General features: G+C 40.8%; 1 protein-coding gene across 1 annotated transcript in view; it reads left to right on the top strand.

Annotated features, from left to right (window-relative positions):
• Positions 1-21,275, top strand: part of TNNI1 (troponin I1, slow skeletal type) — a 64,937-nt gene that overhangs the window by 10,170 nt on the left and 33,492 nt on the right. The window contains exons 3-6 of the mRNA XM_053706921.1: positions 792-923; positions 1,036-1,125; positions 2,127-2,303; positions 6,593-6,704. Of these exons, the coding sequence (XP_053562896.1) occupies positions 798-923; positions 1,036-1,125; positions 2,127-2,303; positions 6,593-6,700 (501 nt within the window). The 5' untranslated portion in view covers positions 792-797 and the 3' untranslated portion in view covers positions 6,701-6,704. The remainder of the gene's footprint in view (positions 1-791; positions 924-1,035; positions 1,126-2,126; positions 2,304-6,592; positions 6,705-21,275) is intronic.

The raw sequence follows: 21,275 nt of genomic DNA, 5'->3' as shown, positions 1-21,275 counted from the left end.
TAGCTCCAACCAGTGTAGGAAATGTGCGTATTCATTTTCAACAAGGGGTACCAAGATAACAAAGCATATTTGAAAATAGAAGTGAATTTAAATGAGCCTTAAAATAACATGCTCTATCTGAATCATGCAAGTTTAATTTTGACTTTTCTATCCCTTTAAAAAAAAAAATGTATACTGTATGTACCAAAATCAGATCAGACCCCATGGCTCTTACAGTCCCCCTGTCAGCCACATACCCACCTCACATTTGCTTGAGTAAAATTGCAATCTCTGTCAACTACATACCCCCATTAGTGGTGGTTCTAGGAGATGCTGGGTGGTACTAGGCACCTCCAGCTATTGGCGTCAAAACCTTAGTTTTGCAGATCATAATTTTGCAGATCAGTACATTTTTGCATGCCCTTTCCACAAGCAGGGCAAGAATAGAAGCAAATGAAAGGAAAGATTAAATCAGAGGTAGAAACAATTATGAGAGCCCTATGAGTGTGTTATGGAGAAGAGACTACAAATAGTATGTCACAGAAACCTGACAGCTAATCAATTCACAAAATAATTTCCATTTATAAAACATTATTTCATACATTGCACAAGTTTTGAAAACCTATGCAGAGAGGTCAAGAAAGGAGAGGGTAAAGTTTGTTAAGTCACAAAAGCAGGAGATGGAAATGGTAACTGTGCAGGGCTGAGGGCAAATACAAGGTATAGATACTTTTGATGATGAATGGGAATGGAGTGGGTAAAACTAGCAAGGAAAGAAAATGTCTAACCTTTTTTCTTGTCTTCTGATACAGAGTTTGATGCTAGCAAAGGCTAAGGAGGCCTGGGATCAGGATCACGATAACACACAGGAAGAAAAGCAGAGATACCTTAATGAGAGAGTACCAAATCCCAACACCCATGGGATGACATTAACTGCCCTGCAGGTATGGAGTTAATGGACAATATAAACCATTATATATTTTTTTTGGTCCCTCCTTGGCTGTTTAAAAATGAAGAGGATTCTTCACTAACAGCAGGTTGTACCTCCCCTGACAGGAGCTGTGCAGAGATCTTCATGAGAAAGTTGGCATTGTGGATGAGGAACGGTATGATATTGAGGCAAAGGTCATTCACAACACAAGGGAGGTAAGAAATGAGTTTTTTTTAAAATGTTCAGTTTTAAGTAAGGATGAGACAAGACCCAATGAAAATATACAAAGATGCATATGAGGCACCGTGTGTGTGAAGGGAAGGTGGACTCACAATTCTCATAAAAGGTTGGAGTTGTAACCATAGTTTTGTACATGGATGAATAGCTGATACCGATAATAGCGGGATTCATATAAATTAGAAGATGTAAACCTTTTTTAAAGGAACATGAAACCCAACATTTTTCTTTCATGATTCAGATAGAGAATAACATTTTTAAAAAAGTTACAATTTACTTATATTATCAAATTTGCATTGCTTTCTTGTTATTTTTTGTTGAAGAGATATCTAGATAGGTAGCGTGCACATATCTGGAGCATTACATGTCAGGAAATAGTGTTGACATCTAGTGATCTTGCTGATGTGTAACGTTGTTGCAAAACTACTGCCATATAGCACTGCTGTTAATTGCACACTCCTAGGGGCAGATTTATCATAGTGCGAGCGGAAATGATCCACTGTAGCAGATCATGTCCGCCGCACATCAGTATTTATCATTGCACAAGCATTTTCTAGTGAAATGCTTGTGCAATGTTGCCTCTGCACATTCACAGCCAATCGGCCGCTAGCAGGGGGTGTCAATCAAACTGATCGTATCCGATTGGGCGGATTGCTGTCCACTGCCTCAGAGGTGGAGAATGAGTTAAGGATCAGCAGTCTTAAGACTGCTGCTTCTTAACTCCTGTTTCCAGTGAGCCTGAAGCCTTGCGCAGAAACAGGTGCATACTGGGCATGATAAATCTTCCTGCTTTTCAACAAAGGATAACAAGTAAACAAAGAAAATCTTATAATAGAAGTACATTACCATGTGCAAAGAAGGTTTAGGTTTTGCCATTATTTATATCATGGCAAACTAGCATTTTGCCAATGTGAGGGGTAGACTGTTATTGTTAATGTGTATGTTAGGTTAACATTTTGTGACCAGCTGTACCCAACAGATTCAAGATTTGAGGATGAAGGTTCTTGACTTGCGTGGGAAGTTTAAGAGGCCAGCTCTGCGCAGGGTGAGAGTTTCTGCAGATGCCATGCTACGCGCTTTACTGGGATCCAAGCATAAAGTATCCATGGACCTGCGTGCCAATCTAAAATCTGTCAAGAAGGAGGACACAGAAAAGGTGACCTTGTTTTTGTGTCTGTATGATAGACTCTGATGTAAAACATAATAAATGAAATGTGTGTGCGAGTTTGCATGTTTTTCATTATAACAAACAAGGTGTCTATAATGCTTAGGGCATGTATACAACAGCTACATTTCTGATTAATATTTATTTATGTGAGTGATGATTAGGTTTGTGAGCTAGGTGTGTATCAGAGTTAACAACGTGCTTATTTGTATGAATCAGAAAATGACAAGTGTAAGTTTTCAATGGGTCGATCAGTCATGTTTTAGGCACGTGTGATGGCTTTGTACTCTATTGACAAGGTATTGTGCGTGAGGTGTTTCTAGGTTTTTTAAGGCCAACCTGGTTATCCAAATACCTTCTTTACTTTTCAAGCAAAACCGTCCCCTCCCTAGATGTAACTAAGAGCTCCATTTATCAAGCTGCAGCTTTGGAGCGCCTTACCGTGCAGGCTCACATCAGAGAACCTGCAGCCTATAATTAAGTAGCAGCTGTCATCAGACCGTTGTTTCATTACCCATATATCAGCTCTGAGCTGGCGGTTTACAATAATCCTTAACTAGTCCGAGCAAGCAGATTGAAGCCCCTGCACTTCACCTGTCTAGAGAGGCTGGAATTCTTTTCATCATTCGAAAAGGCACATAAACAACTTGTAATTGAACTAGAGTAACTTATCAGCTAAGTGTGTAAACTTTCTGAATACATTGTCACAATGTTTGCTCTAATTATTTTTGAAAGCCCACACTTTCCTTATTTGGAGGAACCATTCCGGAACTTGTTACGAAAGTAGACCAGGCTTTCTACTGTCATTTTGTTTTGTTAGCAAAAGTTACATTGTTTTGCAATATCTTATTGTATACGATGTAGTCAATAAGAAGTAGATATGTAGCAAGGTTAGACGAGTGTAGTTTGTAGTGTGGACTTCCTATTCTCAGAATTGGAAAACTCACGGTTTTATAGAGGAAAAAGCGATAAATAATAACAGTATACGCTAGTTTTTTTTCACTATGCATAATTAAAGATTTTACCTAAAAAAAAATCAAAGTATAGTGAAATTTACCTAAACCTGCAATATTCTTCACATTGATTGGTTGCTCAGAAAACCTACTTGTTTATATCTGTCACTAATTGTTTAGAGCAAAGAAGACGAGGAACATAATTTCCATCAGGCTTTTCCAGAAGTATATTCCTGAACTACTCTTGATTTTTATAACCTTGTAAATTGTGCAAAATGACAGTGTTAAATTATTTTACAACTTTTATTTTTCAATGCATTGATTATCAGCAGCTGAGCATTCTTCAAGAACCAGAAGAGGTATTGCTAGTTCCAATGCGCGGTTAATACCACTTCTTGGTTTGTTTCCTTTTTAGAGTAATAAGTGTTTGGTTATTTTGACACAATCTCGTTACCTTTCAGTTTGCAAGATAAACCTGCAAATTCTGCAGGAGCGAAACATTTAACCCCTTGATGACCACCGACTTACCCTGTGTGACGCTGGGGGTGGTTAAACAAGCCCTCTTATCAGGCTTGTTTATAGCGCAGGTCTGGCTGATGTCAGCAAGACCGCACTATATCTGCATGCTTCCGGCAAAGCTGCGCTAGGAAACCCCTTAACAACCATGCGACAAACAGGGTATGTTGGTCATTAAGGGGTTAAAGAATACACCGGCCCTCACAGAGAAATTTCAGTCACACCCATGGAACGCCCCTACTAAGACCACTAGCAGAAAAGGGGAACTTTAATTTTATAAGAAAAACAATACGCTTTGAATTTTGTATTATAAATATGAATTTCACCATGGGTTTTGCATGTGCAGTATAGTTTTATTGCGATTTCTACCTTAAATAGTTTTTCTTCTACATAATTTCAATTTGAATTAAAAAATTTCAATAAAATACAATTTTTGGCACAACAATCAAACAATACAATTTTCACTGCATATTTAAGTTTCAATTTTTCAATCATTTAATTTATTTATTTTACATGATTTTGAGATTGATTTTTTTTTTATTGTAATGTACTTCCCCTTCACAAACTTAAAGGGACACTGAACCCAATTGTTTTCTTTTGTGATTCAGATAGAGTATGCAATTTTAAGCAACTTTCTAATTTACTCCTATTAGCAAATGTTCTTCATTCTCTTGGTATCTTTATTTGAAAAGCAAGAATGTAAGTTTAGATTCCGGACCATTTTTGGTGAACAACCTGGGTTGTTCTTGCTGATTGGTGGATACATTCATCCACCAATAAACAAATGAGAGAACAAATAAAAATGTATAATAGGAGTAAATTAGAAAGTTGCTTAAAATTGCATGCTCTATCTGAATCACGAAAGAAAAAAACCTTGAGACACACTGTTCTCAAGGTAAAAACTACCTTTATAAAAAAAACAACCAGTCAGGTTTTCATTATAGCTGTACTAGAGCACAAGTGAAATAATCAGATGATCAGTAACCATGGTTACTACCCTGCTCTCACCAATTTTACTGATTATTTCACCTGTGCTCTACTTCAGCTATAATAAAAACCTGACCTGTTAAAAGGTACTTGAGGACAGCGGTTGAGAAACACTACTATAGATGACTGGACCCAGACTGTTTTCTATGGTAACATTCCCTATTTTAAACATTCAAATATCATCTCAGATAGCTTTGACCAGTAAGATCCACAGCTATTTAAGGGATGCCATTTTAAATCTTTTAGTTGTCCATTTTTATATCTTAATAGCCAGCTACTCTGATCCGCTTTCTATTTGTTTTTAGCCTATTTGGAGTTTAACCCCTTAAGTACCGGACATTTTAGCCAAAAGACCAGAGCTGATCTAGGCCCATTTTGGTATATTTCATGCCACCATTTTACCGCCAAATGTGATCAAATGTGTTCAGAAATAGCAGACATACTGTATATGGCTTTGGCATTGCTTTTTGGTAATTAAAAGGCTACTAAATGCCGCTGCGCACCACACTTGTATTATGCCCAGCAGTGAAGGGGTTAATTAGGTAGCTTGTAGGCGTAATTTTAGCTTCAGTGTATAGGTTACCCTCCCACCTGACACATCCCACCCCCTGATCCCTCCCTGACCCCTTTTAAACAGCTTTCTTCCCTCTCCCACCCCACAATTGTCACTGCCATCTTAAGTACTGGCAGAAAGTCTGCCAGTACTAAAATAAAACACTTTTTTTTAATATATATTTTTTTTTAAAAAAAATCTGCAGTGTTGGATCCCCCCTTAGCTCCCAATCTCCCTGATCCCACCAAACAGCTTCGAACCCTCCCCCTCTACCTATTTGCCACCATCTTAGGTACTGGCAGCTGTCTTGCCAGTACCCAGTTTGCTGCAAATTAGGCAATTTTTTTTCTATAGTGTAGCTGCCCCCATCAATACCCTCCCCCTCCCAGATCCCTTTATGGCAACGAATACCACATAGGATCCCCCTCATTCATTGCCCCTACCTCCCTCCTTCCCCCTCAATGACGCAGGTTTTATTTTAAATTTTGGGCTTCCCTATAGCATGATGTAGTGGACCCACCCACTCCCGCGCCCCTCATGTCCCTAAATAAAATATCAGCAGTACGGTGTGGGATGGAAGCTTCACTGCCCGAGTTCCCCTGTTTAGTTTTGTATTCAGGAAGTTACCTTTTTGGTTGATTATTCAGTCCTACACTGATAAGCATCAGGCTTCACACCACCTTTGATACATCACAATGTTGTGACATTTTTCTTCTAGTACTAAAAAAACCTATGTGCAGTAAAGTCTATGAGGCCCATTTATCAAGCTCTGAATGGAGCTTGAGGTCCCGTGTTTCTTGCGAGTCTTCAGACTCGCCAGAAACAGCAGTTATGAAGCAGCTATGTACTTAAAATACATAGCATTGCATTGTACAACAGGATACATATACATGAAACATTGTATATACACAATACATGTATTGACATAAATAGGACCGCTGCTCCATAACCCTGTCCGCCTGCTCTGAAGAGGGGGACAGAGATCGCCACAATTCAACCCGATCAAGTACAATCGGGTTGGTGGCCGCAAGTCTGCAGGGGGCGGTGTTGCACCAGCAGCTCACAAGAGCTGCTGGTGCAATGCTGAATATGTAGAGCGTATTGCTCTCCACATTCAGCGATGTCTGTCGGACCTGATCCGCACTGTCGGATCAGGTCCGACAGACATTTGATAAATAGGCCTCAATATGTATGTGCTGTTGAATGAGTTAACTGACTATTTCTAATAGCTTCAAATGTCTATAACTGATCGTGGTCATCTCACTATCTAGGAGCGTCCAGTAGAAGTCAGCGACTGGCGTAAAAATGTAGAAGCAATGTCTGGCATGGAAGGTAGAAAGAAGATGTTTGATGCAGCAAAATCCCCCACAGGACAATGAAAAGGTGGGTGCTCAAAAATTAGCAATAGTCAAAAATGTTGTTTTTTTTTTTAAATATTACATCAATATTTATTTCTTAATTCTTATTGCACAATTCCACTTAACTTCCATCCCATTTTGAATCACACATTCCCCCGAAGAACGTTCTTTATTGAATTTACATACAAACAAATTTGTATGTGAAACCAGAAATGTGGATGGTATTTATAACTATAAAGTAAATAAAGACAGCTTAATACAACACATAAGACACCAGAACCCTCCTGACTGAGGCCCCAATGATCGAAAGTTCCAAAAAGTGGCAACATATTGAAAAGGGATCAATTGCTATGTTGAGAAAGCTGGCAAAATATTCTAAATGATCAAGCTCAAAACTACTGTAAAGGCAGCATCTTCGAGAGGCATTTTACTATACATCGTAATGGGTTGTGGTGCTGTCTGCATCGCCTCCATTGTGATGTATAGTAAAGGAACCCATTTAAATATATCACCCAAAACTAATAAACATTTCTATTAAGCCCTAAAACAACATAACCCCCACTGCAAATTGTCCGTAAACTATTTAATCCCCTAACAGCCAATACGACCCTTACACTACTTGACCCCCAAACCGCTAATTCCAACCGCAAACAATCCCTACACTACTTAACCAGCAATACCCCACTGCAAACTACCCCTAAACTACTTAACCCCCTAACAGCTAACCCCCAAGACCCCCTAAGTTACCCTTCAAGTTGGTGAGTACAAACATTTGGGGTTTAGTGTAGAATTCTTTTTTTTTTTTTTTTTTTTTAGTTTGCAAGAGCTTAATCACTGATGCCCTTTTCAGGGCATTTCTTAACATAGGCTTTTTTAGAATAGGGATGATTTTTATTGTGCAAAAGAGCTAAATCATCAATGCCATTATTAGGGCAATTTTTAGAGTAGTTTTTTTAAAGATATTTTTTGTTTTGTGGAGGTGGGGTTACTTTTGTGTTAGTATATGTTTTTTTCAAAGCAAAGAGCTGTGATTACTTCAACTAGGGCACTGCCCGACAAATGCCCTTTTCAGGTAGGTTTTAGTTTTAGTATAGGTTGTTTTTTTTTTTATCGGGGACTTTTTATTAAGGGGACTTTATTTTTAGGATAAGGCTTTTACTGGTAGTGGTTTTTTATTTTTGGTAGTGTTTTTTTCTTTTTTTGTAATGATAGCATTTTTTTTATTTTTTGTAACTTAGTGGGTCTTAGGCTAGGAGGGTTAGCTGTTAGGGGGATAAGTAGTGTAGGAGTAGTTTGCAATGGGGGGTTAATAGGTTAGGGTTTGGGGGATATGTCAGATTGTGATGGGGGTGTGGTGGTTAGAGGCTAATAGCGATGGGGTTTATGGCAGATTAGGGGTTAATAGTGTAACAGATTAATAGTTTAGAGGCGCATTATATACAATTTTTTATTGATATGCATTTTCTTGTATAATGCATATTTTTTAAAGCACTGTATTGATTTTAAACTTCTGTTTTTTGTGTGTTCTTTTTTAATAATATTCATATATATGAACTTTGCAATGTTAAACATTATGCAGTTTTGTAAAACTATAAAGTCACTGATATTGTCTTTTATAATATTTATCTAAAGAAAAATAAATATAATTGCTTTAAAAACCCACAGCCAGTTGTTTAAAATCACTACAATACTTAAAATACATAGCATTGCATTGTACAACAGGATACATATACATGAAACATTGTATATACACAATACATGTATTGACATAAATAGGATTTTTTTTTTTAGCAAGGTAGACCGCAAACATGACGTAGATGTAGGCATTATAGATCAGAATCCCACCAAACGTTTTCAACATGAGCTTGGGCAGATGCTGGATGATGGGGTAGAATTAGGAATATTGGACCAACAAACAGCAGATTCCTTATATGTGAAATGTCCAATTATCCCCATCTTCCACCATCTGCCTAAGGTCCACAAGAGCCTTACTAATGTCAAGGGTCGTCCCATTGTTTCAGGGATAGGCTCACTTCTTGAGCCTTTGTGTGACTGGCTGGATGGAATACTCCAGCCACATGTTCTGGCCTTGCCAAGCTATATTCGTGACACAACGCATGTGTTGGGTATGCTGGAGGACATCGAATGGTATGCACATTACAGCTGGCTTACCATAGATGTGGTTTCGTTGTACTCCAGCATACCCCACAATATGGGGTTAAATGCCATTGAATATTTCCTCACTTCCAGTGCTGACTTAACTACTGAACACATAGCGTATCTTTTACGCATTACTCAGTATTTGCTTGAACATAACTACTTCTGCTTTGAGGGGGTGTTTTACCTCCAGAAGCAAGGCACGGCCATGGGGGCTAAATTCGCCCCCTCTTATGCGAATTTGTTTATGGGCTGGCTTGAACCGTTTTTCATCTATGGAGGTGATAACCCCCTCAGAGCAGAAGTGGTTTTTTACCGCCGCTTCATTGACGACCTCATATTTATCTGGTCATCTACTGAGAATAAAGCTGTTTCATTTTTTCGGCATCTCAGTGAGGCCAGGCATGGCCTCACGTTTACTTATGAGTGGCACAGGCAGAGAGTCAACTTTTTGGATGTCACTCTAACAGGAGATAATGAAACACATAAGATTATAAAAATTATACAGGAAACCCATCTCAGGGAATACGATCTTACACCACAAGAGTGGACATCCCTCTCATGTATTTAAGGGGATAGTAAAGGGTCAATTCCTGAGAGCTAGGAGGGTCTGCAGTAATGACAGTGATTTCCTCAAGCAAAGACTCAAAAGCAGGGGATATCCATCAAAGTTGCTTAACAACATAGCAAAGAAAACGGCCCTGGAAGGAAAAAATAACTCTTTAACGTTCAAACGGGGGAATAGGGAGGAAAGACCACTCACATTCATTACACAATATTCCTCAGATTTCTCAAAAGTGTGTGACATCATCCAAAAATATTTCCCCATCCTTTTGGGTGATGTACACCTAAAATCCACAGTGGAGAAGGGGTTCAGGTGTGTCTATTCAAAGAATCTGACCCTAGGCAACATGTTGTCTCCAAGCCTCCTACCTTGCAAACAAAAGAACAAAGGCTCTTGGTTGCAAGTTAATGGCACTTACAAGTGCGGGGATCACAGATGCAAAGCATGTGATTTTATCACTGAAGGCAAAGAATTTTATTCTTGTGCCACTACACAAAAATTTGCATCCAGAGGGTGCATCAAATGCTCCAGTACCTATATAGTGTACCTCATTGAGTGCCAGGCACACTCCAAACAATACGTTGGAGTGACTAGCAGGGAAGTCCGCACCAGAATCAGAGAACATTTAGGATATATCAAATATGAGAAGCCATGCTCAGCATTATCACGGCACTTCATTGAGGTGCACGGCAAAGATACTTTAGCATTTAGATGGCGAGGCATTGAGACCATAAAATTGCCCCCTAGAGGTGGTGATAAGGATCAGATCTTGGCTAAACAGGAGGTGTACTGGATCATGAAATTGAATACTCAGGTTCCTCAGGGATTTAACTCTGAGTTTGACATTATTAACCATTGGAAATAATTTGGTGTGGTTTTTGGTCCAGTGCATCTCCTGTTGGCCAAAAAATACAAAAAATACATTTTATTCTTCTCTCTGGTGCACTTTATTCTCCTCTCACTGGTGCACTTTATAATGTAATTACATAGTGGTCAGGATATTATTATCTATAATAACATACTTATTACCCCATTATTGTATAACCCCTTACTACCATTAAAAGAAATTTACTAATGAAAACGTCCAGAGGCACTGGACAGGAGTTCAACCTAAACCTGTTATTAAATACCCTCTAGTCCCTAGATTTTGAAATTGAGCTTTCTTTTAAATATTCACAGTAACATTTAAAGCTCTTAACTTTAATATAAGGAACATTAATTTAATGCATATTTGATTTTCAAGTGTAAATATAAATACATTATAGTTACAGGTCTTATCCAGATAGTATGTTGAACTATATCAACTTATTTGGACTGTATACAAAATTGCACTTTATAAATCTTTTTTAAATCTTTTTTATCTTTGGATTATTGTTAAGAACATGGTATATTTTCATAGAACTTAATTTCTCTTGATCAGGTCAATGCTTTGTTAAGTGACTTATTATGTGTGTATATTTGTCTTTACATGGTTAATAGGGGTGTGTTACACACCAACCAATAGTCATAAAGTTTGTATCCTTTTTAAACAGACACTTACCTGTGTCTAATTAGGTTTATGAGTATGGCACTGGGCCAAAACGCGTAAAACCTATCACTACTGTGTGATCCATGTTGAATTTTTAAATTGAATAATAAAGCTGTTTTTCTTTTACATATTTTGGATATCGGGACCGCTTCTTTTCTTTTTTCATTATATACAATGTTTTATTGATATGCATTTTCTTGTATAATGCATATTTTTTAAAATCACTGTATTGATTTTAAACTGCTGTTTTTGTGTGTTCTTTTTTAATAATATTCATATATATGTATCATAAGTCAATAGTCGCAACTTCAAATTTTTACATAACTGCATTTGTTTAACTTTGCAATGTTAAACATTATGCAGTTTTGTAAAACTATAAAGTCACTGATATTGTCTTTTATAACATTTATATAAAGAAAAAGAAATATAATTGCTTAAAAAACCCACAGCCAGTTGTTTAAAATCACTACAATACTTAAAATACATAGCATTGCATTGTACAACAGGATACATATGCATGAAACATTGTATATACACAATACATGTATTGACATAAATATGATTTTTTTTTTTAGCAAGGTAGACCGCAAACATGACGTAGATGTAGGCATTCAGTGGAAGTTAGCTGGGCGTTTCTTTGGAATAACCTGCATTTTAATTGGGAAACATCACCAGTAGTGCGATATATTGCAAGGGCTGCCTGCAGGTTAGATACAGGTTTTCAACCACAGTTGTCTTGCCACCTTTTTAGTGGCGAGATTTTCCAGTGTGAGGCATTTAGTGTAAGTACAGTTAGACTAAAGTTACACAGGTGTCATGAGATGCAGGACACAGCATAGAAGGTACAACTCTATTTTATTGCAGATCATAGAAGAATAAAGCTTGCACAACACATCTAACTTAGTAACTGCGACACAGACTATAACAGCTATAAGCCACGCCCCCATCCGGTGATGTCACACTCCCACTCTCATCACATCTTCCGCCTTTTCAAAGGACAAAGCATGCATTTTTTTTTTAGAGTACAACAAATAACAAGGTATACAAGAAGCATACAAAAATAGTTTTGTTTAGTGTATAACAAATAACAAGTTATAAAAGAATATATATGAATAACAAGAAATACAATCCTGACTTGGACATCGGGGTAGACTACACTACTCCACATTGACCATGGGATTATTCTGCCCATTATTCTGGTCACTTCTCTAACTAGTGCTAATCCCGATAGCGGGCTGGAAGTTTCACCACTCTTCCACTTGACGTCATTTTACATGAACTGTCCTCTGATACAGAAGAAGGTGATTGAGAGTCTGCTGGAAGCAAAGAAATATCCCCACTGATCTTGCTGAGGGGAAGGCACCCCTCATAAAACAGGGGATCCCAGAGGCTATGGCTCTCAGACATCCAGTCCCAAACTCTCAGGTACTGGCTGAAAATGTCTTCTATTTCGACGTTTGACTGTCCCTCCATCAGTAAGGACTACATAAGTCCTTGGTTCAGAGCGTCCAATTACCGTAGCAGGCATCTTCCATTTCTTCTCATCATCCAGTTTAACGCTGACACTTTGGCCCACAGTCAGCTCATGCAAGGGCCTCACAGAGTGTTTTCTATTGTAGAAGAATCAGTAACCCCTTTTCGTCTCTTCATCCCTTCTAAGGACCTTTCCATTAGCCTGCGGGTAATGTGGACTTGACGTAGAATGGACAAAATCATATTCACTGCAGAAAGAACTGAACTCCATGGAGGCAAACTGCATTCCATTATCACACACTAACTCCATTGGTATGCCCCACCGGGCGAACAAGCTCTTGAGACGAGTGATAACGGCTTGACTGGTAATCTCATTCAAGGGTGCAATCTCCAAATACCTGGAATTGTAGTCAATCATGACTAGTTACTTCTTCCCATGCAGTTCGCACAAATCTGCAGCTATTTTTCTGCCATGGGTCTGCAGGCAGCGGGGTAGAAATCAAGGGCTCCCTTCTCTGAGTAGGCCGGCGTTCCCAGCAAAAGGCACATTTTGACACGTGGCTTGCAATGTTGGAACTGATCCCAGGCCACCATATCGCCGTAGCTGCCCTTTCTCTGCACTTTGTAATGCCCAAGTGGCCATCCTGAATCCTGCTTAACATCTCCTGCCGCATGCTAACAGGAATGACAATGCAGTCTTGGAACAGCACTAAACCAACCAGCTCCGTGAGCTGCGATCTCTCTAGCTGATAAGAACTTAAAGACATCCAGGCTGCCCAGCTCTCGGGCCAATCTTCTTTTATGTACTTAATAACTTCTTGAAAGTCTGTATCTAAATGTGTCTCCTTTCTTATTTGCTCTAGCTTTCCTGACTAAATGGATTTGGATGCCAGAACTGAATCTACTTACACTTTCACATCTGATTCCATTGAAGATTCTTCAGCAGCAGCCAGTGGGAGCCTGGAAAGTGTATCTGCCACTACCAGTTGTTTCCTCGGCACATGCACTGCCTGAACGTTGAACCTGAGCAGCCTCATCAGAAGTCTCTGTCATGTTAGGGGTGTTTTGTCAATATCTTAGGAGTTGATTAGAGGCACTACCGGTTTATGATCAGTCTCCATACTAAATTTCTCTAAACCCACTAGGTAACGCTGAAAGCTCTCACAGGCCCAAACTGCAGCCAGGCACTCTTTCGCAATTTGGGCGTATTTCGACTACACAGCCATTAGTGTATGGGAACAGTAGGCGATGAGCTGTAGTTTGTTCTTATTCAGCTGCAGGAGGGCGACCCCTAGCCCATAACTGTTAGCATCAGCACTAACCACAGTCTTTTTAGAAGGGTCAAAGACCCCAGCAAGGACTTGACCTGTGCAAAAGCTTCTTCCTGTGAAGGACAACTCTGTGATAGGGTACAGTACTGTGGATAAATCTGGAAGGAACCTGCCCACATAATTCACAGGGCCCAATATTTATCTCAGCTCATGTACATCAGAAGGACTCTTCATCTGTTCAATAGCAAGGATTTCTCCTGTTAAGTGTAGTCAGTCCACGGGTCATCATTACTTATGGGATATTAACTCCTCCCCAACAGGAAGTGCAAGAGGATCACCCAAGCAGAGCTGCTATATAGCTCCTCCCCTCTACGTCACACCCAGTCATTCTCTTGCACCCAACTAATAGATAGGATGTGTGAGAGGACTGTGGTGATTATACTTAGTTTTTATATCTTCAATCAAAAGTTTGTTATTTTAAACGGCACCGGAGTGTGTTGTTTTCTTCTCAGGCAGAATTTGAAGAAGAATCTACCTGAGTTTTGTATGATCTTAGCGGACGTAACTAAGATCCATTTGCTGTTCTCGGCCATTCTGAGGAGTGAGGTAAACTTCAGATCAGGGGACATCGGGCAGGTTCACCTGCAAAGAGGTATGTTGCAGTATATTATTTTCTAAGGAATGGAATTGACTGAGAAAATACTGCCAATACCGATATAATGTAAGTACAGCCTTAAATGCAGTAGTAGCAACTGGTATCAGGCTGATATGTATGTATGTTTACACTTCAGTATTCTGGGGAATGGCACTTCACTGGGATAATACTGTATGCATATAACTTTTAGCCTAACTTGCAGTGTGAACGACTAGCAGCAGGCTTTTAATGACATTTCATAAATTAGATTTTAAACGTTTGCTGGCATGTTAAATCGTTTAATTATCTGAGGTACTTGGTGAAAAATTGTTTTGGGCGTTATTTTCCACATGGCTGTCGTTTATTTTAAATTAAAACAGTTTCACTGAGCTTCCCTCACTGTTGTGTGTGAGTGGGAGGGGCCTATTTTGGCGCTTTTGCTACGCATCAGAAATTCAGTCACAAGTCTGTCTTCTCTCCCTGTATGATCCAGGACGTCTCCACAGAGCTCAGGGGTCTTCAAAACTTATTTTGAGGGAGGTAATCACTCGCAGCAGACCTGTGAGACTGTGCTTTGACTGTGATAAAAACGCTTATATTTTAAATTGTTATACGTTTTTTCTGATATTAAGGGTTAGTCATCCATTGCTAATGAGTGCAATCCTTTGCTAAATTTAGGTTTTTACCGGTAAATTTGGTTTTTATAACTAATCCGGTTCATTGTTATTCAACTGTCATAGTTTTTTTCTGTGCTTCTTAAAGGCACAGTAACGTTTTTACATATTGCTTGTAAATTTAGTTGAAAAGTATTTCCAAGCTTGCTAGTCTAATTGCTAGTTTGTTAAACATGTCTGACTCAGAGGAATCTCTCTGTGCTATATGTGCAAAAGCCAAGGTGGAGCCCAATAGAAATTTATGTACTAATTGCATTTATGCTACTTTAAATAAAAATCAATCTGTACATGTTGAACATCATTCACCAGACAACGAGGGGGAAGTTATGCCGACTAACTTGCCTCACGTGTCAGTACCTGCATCTCCCGCTCGGGAGGTGCGTGATATTGTAACGCCAAGTACATCAGGGCGGCCATTACAAATCACTCTACAGGACATGGCTAATGTTATGACTGAAGTTTTGTCTAAATTGCCAGAACTTAGGGGTAAGCGAGATCACTCTGGGGTGAGAACAGAGTGCGCTGATAATGCTAGGGCCATGTCTGATACTGCGTCACAATTTGCAGAACATGAGGACGGAGAGCTTCATTCTGCGGGTGACGGATCTGATCCAAATAGACTGGATTCAGACATTTCAAATTTTAAGTTTAAGCTAGAAAACCTCCGTGTACTGCTAGGGGAGGTATTAGCGGCTCTGAATGATTGTAACACAGTTGCAATCCCAGAGAAAATGTGTAGGTTGGATAAATATTTTGCGGTACCGACGAGTACTGACGTTTTTCCTATACCTAAGAGACTTACTGAAATTGTTACTAAGGAGTGGGATAGACCCGGTGTGCCTTTCTCACCCCCTCCTATATTCAGAAAAATGTTTCCAATAGACGCCACCACACGGGACTTATGGCAAACGGTCCCTAAGGTGGAGGGAGCAGTTTCTACTTTAGCTAAGCGTACCACTATCCCGGTGGAGGATAGCTGTGCTTTTTCAGATCCAATGGATAAAAAGTTAGAGGGTTACCTTAAGAAAATGTTTGTTCAACAAGGTTTTATATTGCAACCCCTTGCATGCATTGCGCCTTTCACGGCTGCGGCTGCATTTTGGTTTGAGTCTCTGGAAGAGACCCTTGACTCAGCGCCAATAGATGAGATTTCACACAAGCTTAAAACCCTTAAGCTAGCTAATTCATTTATTTCTGATGCCGTAGTACATTTAACTAAACTTACGGCTAAGAATTCCGGATTCGCCATTCAGGCACGCAGAGCACTGTGGCTAAAATCCTGGTCAGCTGATGTTACTTCTAAATCTAAATTACTTAACATACCTTTCAAGGGGCAGACTTTATTCGGGCCCGGTTTGAAAGAAATTATCGCTGATATTACAGGAGGTAAAGGCCATGCCCTGCCTCAAGACAGAGCCAAACCTAAGGCTAGACAGTCTAATTTTCGTGCCTTTCGTAACTTCAAGGCAGGAGCAGCATCAACTTCCTCTGCTCCAAAACAGGAAGGAGCTGTTGCTCGCTACAGACAAGGCTGGAAACCTAACCAGACCTGGAACAAGGGCAAGCAGGCCAGAAAACCTGCTGCTGCCCCTAAGACAGCATGAAGTAAGGGCCCCCGATCCGGGAACGGATCTAGTGGGGGGCAGACTTTCTCTCTTCGCTCAGGCTTGGGCAAGAGATGTCCAGGATCCCTGGGCGTTAGAGATCATATCTCAGGGATATCTTCTGGACTTCAAAGCTTCTCCCCCAAAAGGGAGATTTCATCTTTCAAGGTTGTCAACAAACCAGATAAAGAAAGAGGCGTTTCTACGCTGTGTACAAGATCTTTTACTAATGGGAGTGATTCATCCGATTCCGCGGTCGGAACACGGACAAGGGTTTTACTCAAATCTGTTCGTGGTTCCCAAGAAAGAGGGAACCTTCAGACCAATCTTGGATTTAAAGATCCTAAACAAATTCCTAAGAGTTCCATCATTCAAAATGGAAACTATTCGGACAATCTTACCCATGATCCAAAGAGGTCAGTACATGACCACAGTGGATTTAAAGGATGCTTACCTTCACATACCGATTCACAAAGAACATTACCGGTATCTAAGGTTTGCCTTCCTAGACAGGCATTACCAGTTTGTAGCTCTTCCATTCGGGTTGGCTACGGCTCCAAGAATCTTCACAAAGGTTCTGGGCTCTCTTCTGGCGGTACTAAGACCGCGAGGCATTTCGGTGGCTCCGTACCTAGACGACATTCTGATTCAAGCGTCAAGCTTTCAAACTGCCAAGTCTCATACAGAGTTAGTACTGGCATTTCTAAGGTCGCATGGGTGGAAAGTGAACGAAGAGAAGAGTTCTCTCTTACCACTCACAAGAGTTCCCTTCTTGGGGACTCTTATAGATTCTGTAGAAATGAAGATTTACCTAACAGAAGACAGGTTAACAAAGCTTCAAAATGTCTGCCGTGTCCTTCATTCCATTCAACACCCGTCAGTGGCTCAATGCATGGAGGTAATCGGCTTAATGGTAGCGGCAATGGACATAGTTCCTTTTGCACGCCTGCATCTCAGACCGCTGCAATTGTGCATGCTAAGTCAGTGGAATGGGGATTACTCAGATTTGTCCCCTACTCTGAATCTGGATCAAGAGACCAGAAATTCTCTTCTATGGTGGCTTTCTCGGCCACATCTGTCCAGGGGAATGCCCTTCAGCAGGCCAAACTGGACAATTGTAACAACAGACGCCAGCCTACTAGGTTGGGGCGCTGTCTGGAATTCCCTGAAGGCTCAGGGATCATGGACTCAGGAGGAGAGTCTCCTTCCAATAAACATTCTGGAATTGAGAGCAGTTCTCAATGCCCTTCTGGCTTGGCCTCAGTTAACAACTCGGAGGTTCATCAGGTTTCAGTCGGACAACATCACGACTGTAGCTTACATCAACCATCAAGGAGGGACAAGGAGTTCCCTAGCGATGATGGAAGTATCAAAGATAATTCGCTGGGCAGAGTCTCACTCTTGCCACCTGTCAGCGATCCACATTCCAGGAGTGGAGAACTGGGAGGCGGATTTCCTAAGTCGCCAGACTTTTCATCCGGGGGAGTGGGAACTTCATCCGGAGGTCTTTGCCCAAATACTTCGACGTTGGGGCAAACCAGATATGGATCTCATGGCGTCTCGCCAGAACGCCAAGCTTCCTTGCTACGGGTCCAGGTCCAGGGACCCGGGAGCGGTCCTGGTAGATGCTTTGACAGCACCTTGGACCTTCAGGATGGCTTATGTGTTTCCACCCTTCCCGATGCTTCCTCAGTTGATTGCCAGGATCAAACAGGAGAAAGCATCAGTGATTCTAATAGCGCCTGCGTGGCCACGCAGGACCTGGTATGCAGATCTAGTGGACATGTCATCCTGTCCACCTTGGTCTCTGCCTCTGAGACAGGACCTTCTAATTCAGGGTCCTTTCAAACATCAAAATCTGATTTCTCTGAAGCTGACTGCATGGAAATTGAATGCTTGATTTTATCAAAGCGTGGATTTTCGGAGTCAGTAATCGATACTTTAATACAGGCTAGGAAACCTGTTACCAGGAAGATTTACCATAAGATTTGGCGTAAATACTTACACTGGTGCGAATCCAAGAGTTACTCATGGAGTAAGGTTAGGATTCCTAGGATATTGTCTTTTCTACAAGAAGGTTTAGAAAAGGGTTTATCTGCAAGTTCTTTAAAGGGACAGATCTCAGCTCTGTCCATCCTTTTACACAAACGTCTGTCAGAAGTTCCAGACGTTCAGGCTTTTTGTCAGGCTTTGGCTAGGATTAAGCCTGTGTTTAAGACTGTAGCTCCACCGTGGAGCTTAAACTTAGTTCTTAACGTTTTACAGGGTGTTCCGTTTGAACCCCTTCATTCCATTGATATCAAGTTGTTATCTTGGAAAGTTCTGTTTCTAATGGCTATTTCCTCGGCTCGTAGAGTCTCTGAGTTATCAGCCTTACATTGTGATTCACCTTATCTGATTTTTCATTCAGATAAGGTAGTTCTGCGTACTAAACCTGGGTTCTTACCTAAGGTAGTTACTAACAAGAATATCAATCAAGAGATTGTTGTTCCATCATTGTGCCCTAACCCTTCTTCAAAGAAGGAACGACTTCTACACAATCTGGACGTAGTCCGTGCCCTGAAATTTTATTTACAGGCAACTAAAGATTTTCGCCAAACTTCTTCCCTGTTTGTCGTTTATTCTGGTCAGAGGAGAGGTCAAAAAGCATCTGCTACCTCTCTATCCTTTTGGCTTCGTAGCATAATACGTTTAGCCTATGAGACTGCTGGACAGCAACCTCCTGAAAGGATTACAGCTCATTCTACTAGAGCTGTGGCTTCCACTTGGGCCTTTAAGAATGAGGCCTCTGTTGAACAGATTTGCAAGGCTGCAACTTGGTCTTCTCTTCATACTTTTTTCAAATTTTACAAATTTGACACTTTTGCTTCTTCGGAAGCTGTTTTTGGGAGAAAGGTTCTTCAGGCAGTGGTTCCTTCCGTATAAAGATCCTGCCTGTCCCTCCCGTCATCCGTGTACTTTAGCTTTGGTATTGGTATCCCATAAGTAATGATGACCCGTGGACTGACTACACTTAACAGGAGAAAACATAATTTATGCTTACCTGATAAATTCCTTTCTCCTGTAGTGTAGTCAGTCCACGGCCCGCCCTGTTTTTTATGGCAGGTCTAAATTTTAAATTATACTCCAGTCACCACTGCACCCTATAGTTTCTCCTTTCTCGTTTGGTTCTCGGTCGAATGACTGGGTGTGACGTAGAGGGGAGGAGCTATATAGCAGCTCTGCTTGGGTGATCCTCTTGCACTTCCTGTTGGGGAGGAGTTAATATCCCATAAGTAATGATGACCCGTGGACTGACTACACTACAGGAGAAAGGAATTTATCAGGTAAGCATAAATTATGTTTTTATCAGGATCCGGATTAATGCCATGTCCATTGATGATATGCCCAAAGTAACATAACTCCAATTTCTAAAATGGCATTCCAGCCCGGACTCTCTAATGGTCTGCAGCACACAGCTCAATCGCTGATCATGTTCTTCCAATGTAGACCCATACACTAGAATGTTGTCCATGACGACTGCCATGCCCTTGTGGTCTCTTAGGAGGGAACTCAGCTTTCTTTGAAAGATTTCAGGAGCAGAGGATATCCCGAAGGGGAGTTTGCAGAAACAAAACCGACCTACCGGTGTAATGAAGGTAGTCAGTTTGCGTCACTGTGGATCTAGAGGTATCTGCCAGAAGCTGCTGTAAGCATCCAGTGTAGAGAAGAACTTCACCCCAGCCAGTTTTGGAGCTATGTCGGCAGCACATATCTCTTTCTCTTCACCGCCTCATTCAGCCTTTTCAAGTCTACGCAGATGCGTACCTTCCAGTTTTTCTTCTCAACAGGCACAATGGGGCACACCAGTCAGTTGCTTCAACAACCTCTTCAATGACCCCCATATTCTTCATACGCAGAAGTTCCTTCTCCACTTGAGGCATGAGCTGGAATGGAATTCTACGAGGATTGGTAATGCTGTATGGGACTGCATCACTATTAAGTGATATTCGGACTGAGTTGCAAATCAGTAGGCCCAATTCACTGAACATGTCTTCCGAAATCTCATTCACCCTGGCGACAAGGCCCAAATCACAGGCTGCTTTCCTGCTCAATAGGTTGTTAACACACTGACCTCTAATTACATTTACTCACATGGTGAATTTCCTCTGCTTGTACTCACAGCTGGCAAGAAATTTCCCCGCACAATCGATGCGGCCACCAGGACTATGAAATTTCGTTGTATCTGAGGCTGTCGAGGCAGTTTTATGAATGCTGCAAGGGACATAACAGTGATATCTGCTCCCGTGTTAATCTTGAAGGCAACCTTGGCTCCCATTACAGTAAGGGTAACACGCCAATCTTCATCTGAACCAGACCCTACAAAGCACACTTCTTGACCCTCCTGGTCACTATCCACCTGCATCTCCTTAATGTATTCAGTTTTATACACCACTTCAAAATGGCCCATTTGGTTATACTTTCTACATCTTTTATCTATAGCCGGGCATACGACATTCTGATCATGGGTACAGTTACACCGTGTGCAGTGAGCCTGCTGCGCCCATCCGCTTCTGGGCCTATCTGTTGGCCTTGTTCTACCGCTCACACTGTGCCTTTCACCTGCAGCTCTCCTGAACTGCTGTACTTCATCCACAATACTCTCAGACCTCAGATCAGCACTTTGCTTTTTCACCAGTTCACTCTGGCG

The sequence above is a fragment of the Bombina bombina genome, chromosome 3 (assembly GCF_027579735.1).
Source record: "Bombina bombina isolate aBomBom1 chromosome 3, aBomBom1.pri, whole genome shotgun sequence".
NCBI classification, from domain to species: domain Eukaryota; kingdom Metazoa; phylum Chordata; class Amphibia; order Anura; family Bombinatoridae; genus Bombina; species Bombina bombina.
The sequence above is the reverse complement of the archived record's forward strand: the minus strand, read 5'-3'. Positions and strand labels throughout refer to the sequence as shown.